Below are 20508 nucleotides of genomic sequence, written 5' to 3' on the forward strand. Positions count from 1 at the left end.
GTTGTTACTTGTGCAGTTTTGTTTTACTTCTGGTTTATTAATCATTCATTCTAAAATAATAATTTTAAAAAAAAAATGCCTAGCTATGATAAAATTGTTATTGACAATACTACAATAAGTTCCGCTTAATCTGATCACATTGGTTCAGATCATTTTAATTCTATTAACCGGTTGATTTTATAAAACATTTTTTTTTTTATTAATGAGTTTATACTTATAAATTTATTTATGTATATATGTATGTATGTATAATTAAATTAAAAGAAAGTAAAGAAAATATCTATTTTTTATTGTACTTGAGAATCTACTCATTATTTCATTTTCATATTAGCCTGCAATTAAAATCCATATTCAATTAATATAATATAAACATAATTTTTAATTATTTAAAATTAAATAAATAATGTATGTACATTGTACCTATAACTTTTTAAATAATTGGAAAGTATCGTTTTCGATATATATTTTTGAATAGCTCCATTTAACTTTTTCAAAACAATTCTTGTTTCTTTTTAATGAATGTTTGAAATACCATTAAAACGATAAGAATGTTCTTAAAATTGTCATGATGATTCATAACTCACCGGGTGCACCGACCACCATAAACATTAATATTTCTTATATCTCTTGCACTTAGGTAATTATGTCTGTACTCTGTAATCATTAACATGTAGCCCTATATCATAATTTTTGTGGAAACATCGTAAGAAAATAATTGAAATTTGAAATACATCTCGAATAGATGCACTATTCTATTCGATTATCACCAATATAATCACGTGTAAAATGCAATTTGATGAGCTTTAAAATATAAACCTATGACCAAACAAAATTTTAACTATCTAAATTGTCATGTAACTACATTATTATTTATTTCAGTATAAGCAGAACTTGATAAATTTACTTAGAGGAGCTTATTTATTCATATGATTTATTAATTAAATATAACTTAATAAATAAATAAAACAATAACAAATAAAATTGTTTTATACAATAAAATAAATATATCTGCAAATAAGAATTTAACAGTTTTTTTTACAAATTCCACAAAAAAACTCAATGGAAATAATTTATTATACTACATATTTGTTTAAAAATTGTTGTACAATTCATCTTAGTTAAATTAAAATTGGTTTGATAACATACAGGCAACATACAGTATTTACAACATACATAACTATTCAAACACAACTTTTTAATTTTAATTGAGAAAAATAAAAATAGAAATTATCACAAAATATAATAAATTAGTATAAATATATTAAAGAAATGGACAATACATTTTATAATAACAATAAAGTTGTACACTATAGTATACAAATGAAGGATGAGAAATTTTTAATTTCCATTGACGGCAGAAGTATTGAATTCAATATTTTCATTTTTATCTCGTTTACAAAGTGAATCATCTACATCTATTGCAACAATGTTTGGCAAAATAAAATGACCATCACTATTGCTACGAACTGGTTTAATTGATCTCAATTTTGTAGTTCCAGAATAACATACATTTACGTCTTCACAGTCCAGTGGATGTAATCCATTATTATTTAAATTACTTTCATTACTAAATAATTCATAATTGCTCTTTGAACTTTTTAAACAATTTTTTTTGTTCACCTCTTCCTGATTTATTTCTTCTTTTATTGATTTTTTCAATACGTTTTTGGTGTCTGATAAAGATTTTTCCAACATAGGTTTTATTTTATATGGTATCTCTAACTGAGGCTTACTAAACAAATTGTTGATGTTTGTTTGCTTATTTTCAGTTCGTCGATTTCGACACATATTTATTTGTGAAATCAAACCTAATACATCAGGAGGTATCTCTATATCTGAATGAGCATATGCTAGTTTAGATACAAAATTTCCCAAAGTTGCCACAGTGAGTTCGAGACTTTTTACTTCACTTTCTAAACGGTTAATTGCTGAAAGATTAGAAGATCTATTCATCTCCAAACGTCCATTATTTGTTATTGATATCTATATAACAAAAGTCATGACATTTTCATCAAACAAATAAATTAAAATGTAATATTCATATTTTGGTAGAGCATAATTTTTAATACTTTATTTTATGCTCAGCAATTTTTATATGTATTAAAAAATCATACAAATTTACCTCGAGTTGTTCATGTAGAATTTTATTTTGTTGCATTAATGTCTTATTCATTTCCTCTAAATACTTAATTTTTTTTAATTCTGGACTGGGTGAAGATAATTCTTCTTGCAAGACATGATACTCGACTCCATATTCCATTAATTGTTTTGATAAATCAGTTGTGAATACCTTACAAAAATAAAAATATATAATTAAAGTAAGAGGATATAATTGTTTAAACATACCTGTTTAATAATTTTATCAATGATTTCTTTATTTACGACAGGAAAATCATTTTTAATAAAGTTCATTATTTGTTCCATTCCATCACATGCGAGCAAATTATCCTTGTGATATGTCAATAATGATAAAATTATACGAAACAGAACATCAATATTTTCAAAAAATAGTATATCTATAGGTAAAACATAAACATATTTATTAATTTAAATAATTATAAGACTAAAATAACTAATAAGTATCATTATACCAAATATACGAGCAACAAATCCTAATGGAAACTGAGAAGCAAACATTGTCAAGAACCAAGGTGCAGCATACAATGTTGGAGGAATATCACAATTGTCAAAATGTGCATAAAGGTCAGGATGGTGATCATGAAGAAGTCTAGATAACTGATAGAGTTGAACTTGCAAAGCTGCCATATCAGGTAGATATTGTTTTCTTAATGAACGTCTAAACATTAAATGTTTTAGCATCATGTAAGCTTGTTCTTCCGACATCTATAAAAAAAATAACTTTTATCTATAATGATCATATTTATTCATTTTCTATAAAAGTATTACTTACGTGCAATAGTAAAACACCAGCTACAAAACATAGTCCTTGACAATACCCAACTTCTGGATCTAATAAAGAATACGCTTTGAGCAAATTGTACAAAGCTAATTGTCCAGGACCAAAAGGTGACATAAAATAAGTGTGGTTTGGAAATGTTCTTCCTATGATTTCCATAAAAAATAATAATATATTAAATAATAGTTCAAGGTTAAAAAATTTAATTTAAGTTTAAAACTTCAAATTTTAGTATAATAACCTCATATACAAATAAGAAATACATATTTTTGAATACAACTTACCTAAATCTATAAGGATAGCATGTTGATACTTGGTTAATTGTTTTAATAATTGTTCATATGGTACATTGAAATTTGGAAACTTTTCCAGATCAATAGGAGAAGGTGCAGTTGTGTTGCAATACAATTCAGCAAAAAATATCCAAACATCTCCTCTTTTACTTCTTGGAACTCCTGTTATATTAATTATTATTGTTTAAATCTACACTTAACAAAGTTTTAATTTTTAAAAGGTGTTTAAGTAAATAAATATTATTTACCTTGTCTTATAGCTTGACGCAACATTTTTGCATCAAATTTACGATTCTCTTTATTAACTATTGTTTCCCACACACCTAAATATTCTCGAGCAGATGAACCAATATCATCGTATTCTAGTTTTATTCTCTTTACTGTTGCTTCTTCTTGCCTTTCTATAATTTTCAAATGTAATATCATTTATTAAGCTTTTTAAAATAAAATAATTAGTGAAACAACTCCAAACATTTTTTATATTTAAGATGTGTACTGTTTGGAACCCTTGATGTATTATATGGTTATTACTTAGTATTATATTATAAAGGATAGAGCTGGAATTAGTTGAGTTAGCATTTATAATAACCAATTATACTCGAGTAGTAGTATTTAGTTTTCACTGTTTTTATTCTTAGCCTTGTCATTATACTGTTCACTTGTTTATATATTTCTATTGTTTGCTTGTACAATAAAAACAATTTTAGAATTTACTCAAATATTTGTTGTTTATTTTACTTACTAATCTTGTAATCTAGTATTTTAGCAGTTCATAATAAAAATTTTGGTGGCTGTGGTATACCTATATGAATTTTCACAAATTTTACTAACCTTTTAATTTTGCATTTTCTTTTTCCATTCGAATTAATAATACTTGTTGATTAATTGCTTTTTTCCATAAAGCTCTTAAATCATCAGCATCTAATTTCTTTTTAACATTCTCAGTATCTAAAGCATTAATGATTAAATAAGATAAAATAAGCTACTGCAATACATTTTAAAATTCTAACTACCTTTTGTTTGTTTATTCGGAGTGACAACATTTTTGAAAATTGCTTGACGCCAACTTCCTGGGTTCAGATCATTTTGTTCATCAGAATCATTATCTGAAGTTGAAATCACAGAAGATTTTGGGGATTGACCAACTTTTAAAAACCTAAAATAAAATAATTAGAATTTTTTATAAAAGTAATTATATATTATATATTATATTATAATCCTATTAACCAACATATTCATCATTGACGCTGGGCTGCTGTGAGATTTAGTTTCAGCCAAACAAACTTCTGATTTATTAGGTTGTGCTTTACTATTAGATATTGATTGTTGTACTAGTAATCGTGAACTTAAATCAGATTTTGGAGAAGGTTCCTAAAATATAATTGAATATTTTTATTTTTAAATTAATAATAAGTTATTTAAATTCTAAAATTATTTAATAATTTAATTAAATTTTAATTATTCAACTATTTATTAGCACTTCTATTTATAATGAAATAGACGATAATATGTATATATATATATAAAAATTACTTATTATAGAAGTTTATAATATAATGGTAAAATCATAATTTAAAGATACAAAATGAAAATAAAATATGCCTAAACAAAAAAAGGTTATTTTTTTATTTTTTTGTTTGGTAGTTAATTTTAAATTACTTTAAGTATTTTAGTTTACTAGACTATTCATAGTAAAATTAATGTTATATTTTAAAACTGTCGTAATTTTTTGCAGTTTATTTCATAAATTATACAATTACTTATTGTAACTTATATAAACAATAAGGTTAAAAGGAAAGAAAGATTTTGTGTTGACTCAAGAAATAAATAGCAACTCAACTTCAGAAATAATCAAGCAATAATATTTTATGGATTAATGATCTATGTTTCATAATTATAATTACTTTTTATTAATATATTTACTTTATAAAATGCAATATTATTTGGCAAAGAATTTTCTTTAACTGCAGCTATTAGGCCTACGTCATCTTTTGAACTTCTCCTTTTCATTAGTTGATCAAATGAACTTGTTAGTGAACGTTTAGCTTTCATGAAAATTGTACTTCCACCAAGATATTGATTTAAAAATTCATGCCTAGAAAAGAATGTTAATGTTTATTGTAGAAAATAAATTATATAATAGTAAGTTCCTCTTTCATACCTATTTTCAGCTGAATCATGAACATGTCTCATCTGTTTGCTTTCGCAGTGTGTTCTTAACAACATTATAAGTAGTTCATTTTGTTCTTTAAGACTTATTTTACTTAATGTTTCTAAACCATGTAACTTTGTTAGTACAATTTCTTGATCATCTTCAGGTAATGTTTCTAACTGTTTAAATATTACAGTTTGAATTTTATGTTCATTAAGATCTGAAAAAAAATTTACATCAAATTGTTAAGCAGTTAAGTTTTTACTAATATTATAAATATACTTTCAATGTCAGAACATAGCTTATGAAACCACACCATAGGACAATGTTCACAAGATACAATTACTTGCTTTTCTTTCTTCAAAGCTTCATTAGAATTATTGAATGCTAAATTAATTGCTAAACAAGTAAATTAATACATTAAATTAAATTAATGAAAACATCAATCAAAATCATAAAGCATTAAAAACCTGTGACTAGCTCAATTGCAACAGATTCTGATTCACATTTAAAAATATATCCAATACAACTTTCATTCGATGAAGAATCTCTGCAGGTAAAACCGAAATGTAATTGATTTCTAGAACCCTAAATTAAAATATAATTGCATGATTTAATTGTTGTCATTTTAAACTGATTGATAATTTGTATCAAACCTGTACACAGTTAATTATATCTTTTAATTGTTTATGCAAAAGAATTTGTTTGCGATCTGGGCTTATTAATCGTAAGTCACTTCGACCAATTTGAAAAACCATTGTTCTGTTAATTTCTTCCGGTATATTAGAGTTTTGTCCCTTAAAGCAATAAAATTTTATATTGAAGTATAATATAATAATAATTTGTTGTTCAAAAATAAAAATGTATACTTACATTATTCTCTAGGTTTTTAATTGGATAATTTATAGATCCAGATCTTGTTCTTGTAATCCTATACCAAATATAACATTCAAATATAAATTCAATACAATTTTTAAATATGCTATTAAACTTAATTTACTCTAATTCTTTAAATTGTTTTTCAGCTCCAAATGTATAACCTTGATTTTCAATTCCAGGCGATAAAACTGTCATTGATCCACGTCTTGGATCTGAAAGATAGGTTGTATTCTGGTCTAAAGACTATAATCAGAAAAAATAATATATTGTATGTTTTAATACTGAATTATTATTAATTAATAGGAAGACTAGTGGGATTAATACTAAAAATAAAATAATAAATTTTTAATTTACATTTATTTGGGATCCTCGTCTTGAAGTATTAGTACTACTTGACTTTTTACTTTTTTCCAATTCATGTAAACGAAATTTTTCTAATGCATCATCAATAAATGAATTTGGAACTTTTTTTTGCGACACTCTAATTTTACCAACATATAACACCTAGAAAAATATTAGTATTTTTCACTGAACAAGAAACAATAGAATAAAAAGAATTTAGAATAACCTTCATAACTCAAATATAAAAACCTTAGATGTAAAAAACAATATTGTCAATTGTAATTATGTAACATTAAATATAGTTATAATTTACATACTATGTTAAACATGTATTTATTACCTCAAAAAAATGAGATGAGTTGGGAGATATATCAGCACACAATGAAGTTAATGTCTGTGCATTACTTAAAGAACGTCCAATATTTTGTAATGATTTATGTGAATTTTCTTTCATTGTGGAAAATAACTCCATCACCTAAAAAAAAATAAAAAAAATACTAAAATCTGAATATTTTCAGGCCACTGTTGACTAAAACTAATGAATTATTGCCGAACAAAACAAAATAGTTTCTTGGCATTCTAAATTTAGAAGTTGGAAGGTGTTCAAATTGTCTATACATTAAAATACAGTATGTCATACATTAAAACAAAATTGGATAACATCTAATCTATACAATACATTTCAGGTTTAATTTATCATTAAAAATGATAAAAAAATTTTTATTTAGTTATTACCAATTTTATTTTATAGTAGAAATTTATATTAAATAATAGTATAAGATAGAGTGCATTATAATATTTTTTTAACTGGAAAGAAGAATAATCTAAATATTAAAAACCTACTAAAACAGCTGAAAATTAACTAATTTGGTTTAAATTCCAAGTTAAATTGAATTATAGTTTAATTATTATAAAATTAATCAATCACAATCAACAATTGTAAAGAGTGAGTGTAAACATTTTTATTCATTATTGGAAACTTAATTTAAAGCAAAATCTTCAATTTATTTTAAATTAATTTAAGTTAAAAAAACAAATAATAATTATAATTGAGATAATAATTTAATTAACAAATCTATAAATTATTGTTATTTTTCATATATTTTATAAAATAATTTAATTAACACGGAATTAAGAATATTCCTTAAATATTTCGTATATTTATGTAAAAAATATATATACCTATGGCTATTAACTATTTAAAAACTATCATTTTTTTAATATGTTCTAGGTATATCAACTTTGAAAATTTAATGGTGGAAATACTAGATTTTATTATTTTTTGGCGTTAACTGTTTAACATGTAATACTGTTATGAATAATTATGATACATAAATACATTTTGTTAACCATAATTTAAAAGATTATTAAATGGTAAGCAGTACAGCATTTACTATTCTAGGAAATTATTAAAATGATTAATCATTTTTTAGTAATAATAATAATACACCATCGTCACCATCAATTGTATCATTATTTTTTTAATGGGTAATCAAGAAAAGTCATTGTTATTAGAAGCTCAAGTGTCAAGGCTATTACAGAAAACAGACTAAATACAAGACATGTGATATAATTAACATAAAATATTGAACTTAAACAAAAATAACAATTTAAATAACTGAAATTATCAAAAACAAATTTATATAATGTAGGTACAGATGAGAACATTTATAATTTTGACTAAAATTATTTATATTTAATAATAAAAACAGAATTTATAATCTTGTGTAAAGTTATAAAAAATATTATTTTTTGCTTATAAAAAAATTAGATGTTCAGTTTAAGTTTATTGCAATTGTTTGTCTTTATTAAAGCATTAACTAAAAACTTTGAATAATAGGTAATTATTTTGATAATAATATTTTATATTTTTACATGATTTTTTAAACAACATGTAAAAGTGTTACTATACATATAATACTTGTTCACCTTGTCCTTGGTCACAATGAATAACGTTAATTCATGTTCCTAACCAACATCATAATTTTAACTCCTATTATTTTCAATGTTATTATTCAGGCTTTACTCGTACAACTACAACTGGCCAGTTAAATAATATTATTAATATTTAATATAGACAGGATTTAATAATAATTACTAAAAAATAAATGATCCTGATTTTATTGAAAAATTTAAAATCATCTAATCGAATTATATGCAATTTAGCTATTTATCTTTTTGAAAGAAGTTATAATTAGTTTATTATTATTTCATAAAACATAACCACTTATTAAACACAATTTTTTCGTCTACAGTACAATACTAATTATAAGGAACATTAAATTTTATACTATTTACATAATAAAAACAATTTAAAAGATAAAATATAATGCACTAATTATAAAATATTATTCATTATAACTAACATGCCATTAAAATATAATAATTATTTATAATAAAAAATATCCTTACTTCATCTGGTTGAGTTGTAGTATAAACATGACAATGTACATTGTTTTCATCTGCCATATCTCTGACTGCATAAAAGAATGTAGACACATCGCTGTTTAAAAATGCTAATCTGGTTATGTACTTTAATTTGTGTTGAAAAATTAATTTGTTCTTAGAATCCCAATTTTCATAAATCACAAGACTTACATCTTCTATTCCAATTCTTACCTTTTAAAATATCACAAAATAACTTATATCACTAATTTATTTAAACTTACTATTTAATTTAATTTAAGGAATATATATTTAATAAATAATCACCATTATATTATAATATTCAACATAAACAATATCTATAATATCTATATAATTTATAAGATAAAGAATACTCAATTTTTAATGAAAGTTGCTTTATAACGTAATAGTATAAACTAATTACTATTTCTTGTTATATTTTAAATCGCTCAAATCCATTCAACATTTTATAGAATTGTTTTAATCTATGTATTGATATTACCAAGTAATAAATATGAAATTAACAAACTAATGATAACCAAGTAAAATTTAAAATTATAATTTCTACTGTTTGATAGATACCTAACTGTAAACACTTTATTTATGTTTTTCAGTTATTCAAGTTTCAAACTTAAAACCAGCATCCCAAATTTTATAAAAATATCTTTGACAAGGACTCTCATTTGCATTTGCAAATCACTTATACCTAGATTGAAAGTATTTCAATACCTGCTCAGTTTGCATCTACAATCCTATCAATCTAATACATGCCATCAATATCAATCTTATAAACAGGTATTAATATTTAATCAAATACACTTTAAACACACTATGATCGATAACATTTAAAAAATTTATGAGAAATTGCTTAAATGTTATATAATACTATTATAAAATTAAGTTTTTGTATTAATTTGTTTTTAAATTTAAATTATTTAAAATTTTTTATTTCTTACAGATGCACTTTATTTAAAAGTCCCGTAGTTATGAGTAATGACATTAATATTTAGTTTATACACAAGAATATTATACTTACTTTTTTGTGATTATTATTTTTCTTGATCTCTGCAATAATCCATGGGATCATTGGGTTTGTAAGACGTTTGTTGACTGTACAAGAACTTAAGTATTCAACTTTATATAGTTTCATTTTGTTGTTTTGTAAATATTATCTTTAATAGTTATTCTAAACAGCCATTGCTTTAATACAGTGCAACATAAAATGCACTTTAAGTTATAAATCATCAGACCCTAGGTCTCTATAGGTACCTAATAGAAAAACCATTTCATATAATATAATTCGATAAACCTACGAAAAAAATACCTAATAAATAAAACGATGTAACATTGTTACGTTTATAACAATATAAAGATAATATCATAATATTTAATTTTAATTATCCCAATTCCCAATGCAGTAGTAAAGTACAAACGTTACGAATTGAAACCGTTTAAAGTATCTGACGTATTATTATATTACCCAGTTCAAAACAAAACCGAAATGATAAGAACGTTATGTACACAAAACACAGAATCAACTGATCGCTGATGAGGAATGAGATAGAACATGTGCGGCGACTTCATTTTGGTATTTGACATATTATTATCATCAACATAATAATATTATATCGATTATGCATGGAAGGGGATCATTTTACAAATACTCAAGGCTACTGGGCCAGTACTAGCTACTTTTCATTTTTCATGAACATAATAAATTACCAAGTTATTATGTTTATTATTCTACTCTCAATATTTTCAATTTTTTATTACATATTTGCATCACGATTCATGGTATAACTGTGAATAATACGATAGATAATATGTTTTTAAGTACCCTTTCTACAATTTAGCGATAAAAATAAATATATATTAGGTATATGAAATGTCTAAGCGTATAATAAATACAAAAATATTCTCAAAACTTAAAAAAATATTAAAAATCACGATGCTAATACAAATAAAATGTTGAAACGTCAACAAATGTTGAAACATTTTCAAAAAAATAAACTACAAAATGGCTATTTTTGATTTTTATAACCAATTAAATAAAAAATTACTTTTTAACTTATTTATCAAAATATTAAATTAAATCAAAGTATGAAATACTTGTAGTCCTTGTCCTCGCAACTCATGTCTTTAAAAAAAACTTAATTATGATATTTCCATTATTTCAGAATATATTGCAATGGATAAATCTTCAAGGGACAGTGAGACACCCTGAATAGTTGGTACGGACGGTACGTTTTTATAATTTTAATTTTGTCAAATGAATATCTATTTCAATATTTTAAAAATTATTTTTATTGCACTATTCTGAGCGAAACATACTAAGGCCAAGCACTCAAGCCGATCGACAGTTGTATTATTTTAATAATTTTATTTAGGTATAAACAGCCGATTTAAAAAAAAGATTAGTGGCATAAAATACAGACAAATTATAAAATTATAAATATAGCTTAGCAATAAAATTATTAGATTGTAGGTATTTTTGTAAAATATAGATAGACATTAGGGGTCCCCCGAAAGTATAATTAATAATTATATATTTTTAGTATATATATTTATTAAACACCCTGAATACGAGTAGGTATCTATTGTACATATTTTGTATATTGGCATATGTTTCTACTTTATATAATTGTATGTAGCCATCAGCCATGTAGTAATTTATTAACTTGTAAAAATTGTAGGTATACCAGATACCTAAACCTATAAGTATTAGGTTTAAGTATACCTATGTACCTATACTATTTATGTATCATGACACGTTGAGTAATTATCTGTCTTCTCACTTTCTAGTTCAAATCCACCAATTGTTCCATGTATAATTTACACATTAACATAATTATATTACATTAGAGTTCTACCTTATTTCTGATTGCTGCAACAGCGATTTATTTCTATACCATTCGTAAATTGTAAGGCCCATAAGAGACTGATTAGGCCTGCTCTTCACTTATAAGCTGCAAAATTAATAGGTTATATGAAAATATAATTAATAGGTACCTACAACCTAACCTAACCTATACGACTACACAGAATGTTTGTATGCTATTTTTAACATTTTGTTGGACGATGCCTTTTTATATAGTTGGTGTCCATTTATAATGCCTATATAAATGTTACATAAAATGTATAAGGTATAATTGCGAATTAAAATTGCAAAAAGGTTTTAGCGTGCATTTATTATGTATAGGTAGGTATAATTCATGTGAAATCTGTTTGTCGTTTAAAATATATCAATCGTATTAATTTTTATAAAATATAAGTAGACACGACAAACAATGTACATATGCTTAGTTAGTTATTAAATTAATTAATATTTTTATGTATGTATATTATATAGTAGTATAAAATAATTAATAAAGCTACCTTTAGGCTATGCTGACTATAGTTTATATTTTATAGTACCTATACTTACCAGCATAAGTGTTAATAAATAATACTTAAAAAGTGGGGGGGGGGAATAAAAAAATCTCAAATTTAAACTAATTAAAGATGTAATGTTATTTCAACATATAAATGTTATTATTTAAATAATTAATATTTTTATTGGTATAGATATGGATTATAGCTAATTATTAAAATGAAGTAGTAAGTACAGGAAAAAAATATTGGAAAATAAAAAAAAATCTATTAATCAAAATAAAAATAAAAAAAATTAAATTTGAACTCAAACAAGCTTTATTTTAAGGATTTTTTTCAACTGCACAAATATAATTGATGTTATAGAGAGTATAATGTATACTTAATTTTAAAATATTAAAAAAAAATAACTGTATAGTAAAATATATTTCGAAATAAATTATTTAAAATGCGTAATATACTAAACAGCAAACTAGGTACTCTATTTTAATTTACAAGTTATAACTTATGAAAATATTATGAACATTGATTTTAAATAAACTGGCTATTGAATTATACTTATACGTTATACCAGTTATACCTATATTGGTTGTCTGACTACACTATAAGTCTATAACAATATATACTATAATATAATAATAATTAATAGGTAAATAATAATCTATATTTTATATGATATTGAATAAAAATAATACATTTTAGCTGTATGCCTGCATGACTTCCGAAAATATTACAATTTACAATACGATTAATTGTACGATGTACAATGTAGAAAAGGAAAACACAGTAAGAAAGAAAAAAAAGAGACGTATAAACTTGGTATATAAGGTTATAAAGTTTGGTTATTTTTAAAAAAGTTAAAATATTGTTGGAGTTTTCATAATCGGGTACAAGTGCTTCATCATTTATAGGTGCTCTGGTCTCTAGTGATTCTTGCAGGTGACCTTTATTAAGTGTAGGATATACCTATATAATATAAGTATAATTTTTGAATCTTTTTATAATTTATAAATAGTCATTAGTCATAGAGATACGCTATTTATTATGTCACATAGAAATTATGCACAAGACTCTCAGTTATAGTCCAATTACTATAATCAATACAAGTCATAGGTATAGAACTATAAAATATTAAAGGCAATATAAAATTAAATAAATAATAATAATTATTATTATTATTTGGAAGTTTATCGCCATGTTATACTATTGGTCCTAAATCCTAATATTATACAAAATAGTGAGTATCTACCTATAGCCTATGGTACAGTATAAACTACATAGGTACGTATATTACCTAACTTATTATTATCTATAATACGATTAATACGCCATACGGATATACATAGGTAGGTATATAATTATATACTATACCTATACAGCTATTTAATTTCAGTTGTACTAGTTTTATTATTATTAGGTATATTATTGGCTGATTATGTAACATATATATAGAACTATATAGTTACAAAGGGTGTTATGAATCTAATAGATAAAGTATTATTCTTCGAGTATGATGTACGAACTACAGTAGCTAATGTCCAATTTTATAGATATATAGGTGTTTGTTCCTGAATAATATATACATATTCGTCAATATACTATAAAAAAATACTACCGAAATTGTATTTAATATTATACGCCGGGAGTTGGTATTTTGCGCCAATTTTATTACCTGTAATTTGCGCCACCAATAGGTAAATTTAAGTACGTATGTAATTTGCGCCAAAATATAAAAATATAACATGTACTCGTATTTTGCGCCATGACAGAAAACCAAATAAAATATGTAATCTGTGCCATACTTTTAACTTCAATTGTTGGAATTTAAGTATACTTATATACATTTATTTTTAACTATAATATGGCTGAATTTTATACATTGGAATTATACTTATTTAATACTTTTTTTTTAATTACTTTTAACATTTTTTTAGAAATGTATAACTATTAAAATTAACTTGATTGATCAATGATTAAAAATACAATAATAGGTTAGGTAATTTGTAAAAAAAATTTGTTTAGTTATTTAAAAATAGCGCAAATTACAATTTTTGAAGGTACAAAATGATGCAGATTATATATAATGTCCTTTTATTTAGTTTTATGTGGCGCAAACTATAACCTTAAAAAGTGCCGCAAAATTACCAAATAAATTTTCAAATGTGGCGCAAATTATATAAATATTATTTTCTTCATATGCACATATATATATTATCAGACAGTCAAAAGCTTGAGCGATATCTAAGAAAACAGGGAGCAGTACATTTTTTTTCTAATGCTGAAGACAGCTTAATTTATATAGTTAACCGAGAGTTACAGAAACCAAATTGGGCGTTGGATAGTGTCTGTTTTTATTAATTATTGGCATTATGCGTTTAAGTAGAAGTTTTTCACTGAGTTTTGAGAAAAATGGTAGCAGGTATCTAATTAACTGATTATATAGTATATTAGTATGTGAAAGGATTTACAACTGATTTATACAGGTTTAGGAAATAAAACTATAAAACAAATAACAATACCTAATTTTGTAAATTTTGTAAATAGGTAAAACAGAGAGCCTGAGTATTTAGTTATGTATGTGAGAACAATTTGGTATATTTAGCTTTTTTAGGGAGTTGGCGCACTATTTCGGCAAATCAAACCCGAATAAAGAATAAAAATATTCATAGGTATATATAATTATAATTTTTACAGTTTGTTCGATTATAGGTAGGAGTGGTAGGACAGGTAGGTTAGAAATTAGATTAGTCATGTATAATCTTTAAGAATTTACAATAACGGTGAATCAAAATAGGAAATATTTGTTGAATCCTCCCCTCATTGTATACGTGCCTGAGCGTTATATATCATGCGTCGTCTTAATAATATAATGTGACTGTGGTTTGCGGTCTATAATGATTATAAATATAATAAATTATACGTCTCCTGAAGTACCATCATATAGGTATACTATATTATATGAGTATATATAATTTGTTTTTATTTATGTATAAACTATAATAAAGATTAAAAATACTGACTCAATTTGATATGCATTTGAAGTTCAGATTTTTTACAAAATGTATTAAAATTACGAAAATTACAAAATTATAAGTACCTTGTAGTAAAAAATGTATATAATCTTCAACATTTATGGCTAGGCTTTTAAAATTTGTTATGTATACCCTATGTTCCTTTTAAAAATAGACAATAGTTGGATCCATACTGGATCTAAACAATTTAAAAAATTGATGGGAAAACAAACGAAATAGTTTAATATGAGTACATGACACTTAGTTTATATGACTATATAGTATGCACTATGCACCACAAAGTTAGTTAGCGAGTTAGTTCCTCTTTAATTAAGGCTGGTGTGCTGGCGGCATCCAGGTTCGAAGTCGGCTTAGGGTGCTTCGCTAGCCGATATTGTTGGCTTACAAGCTCCCTAGCCTTCTTCTTACCCTTCAGCGGTTTCAGCCGTTGGAACAGGAAGTTCTCTGCCAGCTGCACTTCCGTCCTCTTCCTCTCCACCGGTGCCCTACCACTGGCCACACGTCAGGTACCTAAGTACAGCCAGCAGTCCTCGTCACGGTGTTCACGGACAGATACTTCAAATTTAACATCACCGGATACAGTATTTTGCACTGGCTTGTTCACATTGACTTCTTTAGTCTTAAATGTATCATATGGGTCTGCGGCGAATAGTCCAGCAGCGAAATGTCCGGGTTTGGTATCATACCTAACCGTTTTCCAGTATTTTTGTGAAATATGATGAGATATGATTTGTAGACATTTCCTTTCAAGTATCCTGTACAAGAAAACAACGTCAAGTACAATTCCAATAATGATGCATGAATAATACATTACGTTTGGTGTATCACTCTGAATCTGAAAATAGTTGTATGGTGAAAATTAACTGAATAACGTTAAATTAATTCTGGGTGGGTATCGTTCTGCTGTATAATAGTAGAGATAGACAGTAGGTCACTATAAATTATAATAGACGTGTTAAATTTGAAATCAATGATAGGAAAACTTATGGATAATTAGTATTGATATCTATAATAATTGTATTGGGTTTTTTTAAACTTAGGTATAAATAACAAAAATGTTATGAATTTTTAATTTCAAAATTCCTAGCAAATGTTCGCGGTTTTGATATATTTCATAAACATTCGAATTTTAAATGCTTATAAACATTAAACAAAAATAATTATTGTGACTAATGTTTTTTTATTTTTTTTTACTACAATAAGAACAACTTATAATAAACCTTGTATTTAATTTTAAAGATTTTGGAATTTTTTTATCGGCATTTTAAGAAAAACAATTTAGAAAAATCGAAAATTTCAACGGTCTATAAATTCTAAATAGTTTAAAAAAATTCTAAATATTTTGAAAATTTAATCGTAAATAGATAATGCTAATATAAACATTTTGTGAAAATTTAATTATTTACAATGATTCATTTTTGAGTTATAGAAAAATAAAAAATTGATTTTGTCAAAAACTGCATATGCATAAAAATTCCGGTTTTTTCGTTACTTTTTTAGGGTTTTTCCTGACGCTCTTGAAAACTACTCACAATTTTTTACTTTGACCCCCCCCAAGTATCAACTAGATTCATTTTCCTTTTCAAAGAGAGTCTGAAGTGTTAAAAATCAAAGCACTATTACTATTTACTATTCCAAAACATGATGACAGATATGGACATTGTAATATTTGTACTCTTGCCGTACCTATGGAAAACTAAAAAAGAAATGCTCAGGGTCTCGGCCACGTTTGCAGTCCCGGCCAGGCCGACACTGAATGTAGAATAGTTTAATTTACATGGAATTTGCTTTCATAATGTCAGTTGACATAGTAAAAAGATCTTTTTAAATGTATAAGAATGTAGTAACACCAATACTCAATAGGCTGCATTTTATGAAAATTATTTTAACTAAAAATATATGGTAGAAAGTTTGTTATTAATCTCAATTTATTAGCTTTATTGTATCTATTTTTAAGCTTGAGTTAAATAAATGTTTTTTTTTGTATATTTTGAAACAATAATTACATAAATTAAATCCTGTGTGAAATTGTCAAATATAAGGCATTTAATATTATAATTATACGCATTTATATGAGATTATAATTTATTAAAATTTAAAATACCTTTAAGCAATATTATAAAAACAATTAACAAATGTATAATAATAAAATGTAATAGTAGGTATATGGTAATTATTTATATTACAGATATATATGTATTGGACAACAGTGTATGGATCAATAACAATTTGTCTAGATATGAACAGAGTAGATATGTGTGTTTAAGAAACAAAAACAACAAAAAATATAAAAAAAAATATTAAAATTCCAAATATTTTTATCATTAACCATCGATTGGAAGATACTGATTGAAAATAACGTAGTATTTGAGTATGCGCCGCTTCAATACTTAGTTCAGCATCTTGAACATTGGAATCAATTCTAGAAACAACAAAAGTATTATTTTAATAATAAATATTGCTAAAAAATATGTATTAGTTATTTTAGTATTTAGTTATTAATTATTTCATACCTCTCAACCATTTCTTCTTGTTCTTTAACCATATGTGCAAGTTGTTGAAATATTCCACCCAATTCTACAATAGTTGATTCAATATTTTGCATGGTTTCTGCTCTACTATACAGATATTGATCCTACAAAATAATGATATAACATAAATCTATGAAAAATCTGATTAGAAAATGTCAAATTAATATGATCATAGTTTACACTATCTGTATTATATAAATACATTTTTTTTTGTAACTTAATTTTGTCTATGTATTATTAATTTGTTCTTACAGTATTATCATATACTGCCATTGCTTGTGTCTGTTGTGTGACTTGTTGTAGACGATCTTGATCACCATTATTATCCATGTTGATAGCACATTGATTACTAGACATTAAAAGGGAATTGTGTCTTGGAACTAGAGATGATGAATCAGATAATGCAGCTAAATTATTTCCTTGAGAAAATTGATCTCTTCTTGATTTGGCATGTTTTAAATTCTAAACCAAATATTTTATTAATTTTAGTATAGCCACTACACATAAAAAGTAAAAAAAAAAAAATCAATAATTTAACATTAGGATATATAATAACAAATAGTTAAATATTTTCATAAAAAAACTTCATTGAAAAATAAATGAAATGTGAACAATATTTTATATCAGATTTGTGCAACTGGTGGCGTGCATATCTTTTTTATTTGGCATGTGCTATATGTTAAAATTATACTATATATGCCCATCCCTCACTTATATTACAGAAACTTACTTTTGTTCTAATTTCAAGAACTAATTTAAATTCATTTGATATATTTGCCAACTTTGATTGTAGTGATAATACAACACTAGATTCATGTGACAATAAATGTTTTCGCCCAACATTATTCTGAGTAGCTTTTTGCAGTTTAGCAACTTCTTGTAATTTTGCAATTTGTTGATTTAAACTATTTAAATCCTCTTTGATAATATACGTCAACTCTTGAATTTCTTGAGGTCTATCATTGAATAATGATTTCCGTTTGGCAACTAAATGACATGTTTAAATTATATAAATTAATATTTTACATACTACATATATTAATGTATCATTAGCAGCAATAATCTTTTAAAGTAATCTTAGTAATATTTAGTGCAAAATAGAATCTCAAAATCTATGCAATATTATCATATCTAAATATTGTTTTTATGTAATTTGTATCTACTGTTGTCTATTGTTACAATTAACATATTACCATATGCTATTAACAAATTACTATACAATTATAGCATAATCATGTTGATCAATAAACAACAATACAATTAATTAATTAGTTTCTAAATAGTTATAATGTAAAGATAAAAATATGTCTGATGATATGGAAAGAATATAGAAGATATAGGAAATTACTATTCATATATTATATTTATATACATAATATTAAATAGTAATGTATAATAAGCTTTATAATAGCTGGCTATAGACTAACCAAACAAAAAAATTCTAATAATTTTACTAAGGTAAGATTATTTATTAGTTATTAGTTATTTTATAATTTCAGTTTTGAAGTCTTTAAATTATGGAATCAGATATATCAAATACAAATATAGAATAATATTGACACAAGTACAATTGCGTTTTTAATTTTCAACTGTTATAAAAATACCAACCAATTAAAAAAATTTAACATGATTGTAAAATTGAATTCATACTTAAAAACTTACGTAAGGTCAATTTTTCTAATTTCGCATAAGTATTGCTAATATTGAAGCCAACACTTTTGGCTATCATCATAAACTCTCCATAGCTTTGAAGAGCTTTAACTTTTTTTACATCTCGAACTTGCACAGCTCTTGCTATTTGTCGACCTTGAAGGGATCTGACTGCACTATTGAATTCGGCAGTACGGTCTCTTGGCATTATTTTATCTATCTCTTTTTCTCTTGAAGGGACAATAGAAGACTCCTGAGTGTTATAATTATTTGTGAACGTTTGATCTGAATCAGAATTCCCACGTCTTCTTCGAGTAGTCATTTAAAAAATATGGTACACTAAATTGGTAATAAGAAAATATAGTTTTATTATTTATTAGTACCACAATTGAAGCACATAATACACATTAAAAACTTTCATTTTTGTAGACAGAATTTAATATGTATACTGATGACACTAACACTACAAATTTACTTTCTATTTGTTATCAAACTACAAGTATATTTGTACAATTTATAAATATGTATATTATGTTTACCTGTTAGTGAATTTCATTCAAATATTTATCTTTATAATTGTTAGTAAAAATTATAGAAGATCCAAATTTTATAAAATGTTCAAGTTGTATCACAGTATCGAAGTTAATGTAACTTATAAGTTATAGGAAATTAAGAATATTCTTATGGAATTGATCAATTGAGCGTTTTACTCAATAATTTGTTAATTGCTTTTATTTCTTGACAATAGCATACAATCATAGCGTAATGATAAGATAAACTTATCAAAAACACGTATGCGGTTGGGTTAATACATGTATTATCTATGGTTAGGTGATAGAACATTAACCATAGATTGATATCTATCAGTGATATCAATTCTGTGGTTACAACATTACGGTACACCTACCATATTGAAGAGCAACATAAACAATAACCG

General features: G+C 24.8%; 2 protein-coding genes and 1 long non-coding RNA gene across 3 annotated transcripts; 1 reads left to right on the forward strand and 2 right to left on the reverse strand.

Moving 5' to 3' along the window:
- Positions 1 to 1056: 1056 nt before the first annotated feature.
- LOC132931878 (TBC1 domain family member 1) lies at positions 1057 to 10551 on the reverse strand. The gene is made up of 22 exons (XM_060997948.1): positions 10423 to 10551; positions 10026 to 10258; positions 8996 to 9202; positions 6924 to 7058; positions 6596 to 6745; positions 6363 to 6484; positions 6236 to 6293; positions 6019 to 6159; positions 5833 to 5950; positions 5645 to 5761; positions 5372 to 5582; positions 5134 to 5305; positions 4442 to 4581; positions 4224 to 4366; positions 4042 to 4158; positions 3459 to 3611; positions 3202 to 3372; positions 2912 to 3063; positions 2592 to 2844; positions 2347 to 2516; positions 2123 to 2290; positions 1057 to 1983 (listed from the first exon to the last, which is right to left on the reverse strand). The coding sequence occupies exons 2-22, from the start codon at positions 10137 to 10139 to the stop codon at positions 1339 to 1341; spliced, it is 3657 nt and encodes a 1218-aa protein (XP_060853931.1). The 5' UTR covers positions 10140 to 10258; positions 10423 to 10551; the 3' UTR covers positions 1057 to 1338.
- On the forward strand, positions 7823 to 12255 carry LOC132931879 (uncharacterized). Its single transcript, XR_009662788.1, has 3 exons — positions 7823 to 8231; positions 9604 to 9784; positions 11167 to 12255. It is a non-coding gene; the product is annotated as an uncharacterized LOC132931879 (long non-coding RNA).
- Positions 12256 to 17546: 5291 nt separating this feature from the next.
- On the reverse strand, positions 17547 to 20324 carry LOC132918736 (syntaxin-5). Its single transcript, XM_060980174.1, has 6 exons — positions 20111 to 20324; positions 19584 to 19910; positions 18652 to 18908; positions 18174 to 18383; positions 17904 to 18025; positions 17547 to 17812 (listed from the first exon to the last, which is right to left on the reverse strand). The coding sequence occupies exons 2-6, from the start codon at positions 19891 to 19893 to the stop codon at positions 17653 to 17655; spliced, it is 1059 nt and encodes a 352-aa protein (XP_060836157.1). The 5' UTR covers positions 19894 to 19910; positions 20111 to 20324; the 3' UTR covers positions 17547 to 17652.
- Between the last annotated feature and the right edge of the window lie 184 nt (positions 20325 to 20508).

This window comes from Rhopalosiphum padi, chromosome 1 (genome assembly GCF_020882245.1).
Source record: "Rhopalosiphum padi isolate XX-2018 chromosome 1, ASM2088224v1, whole genome shotgun sequence".
Lineage (NCBI taxonomy): Eukaryota > Metazoa > Arthropoda > Insecta > Hemiptera > Aphididae > Rhopalosiphum > Rhopalosiphum padi.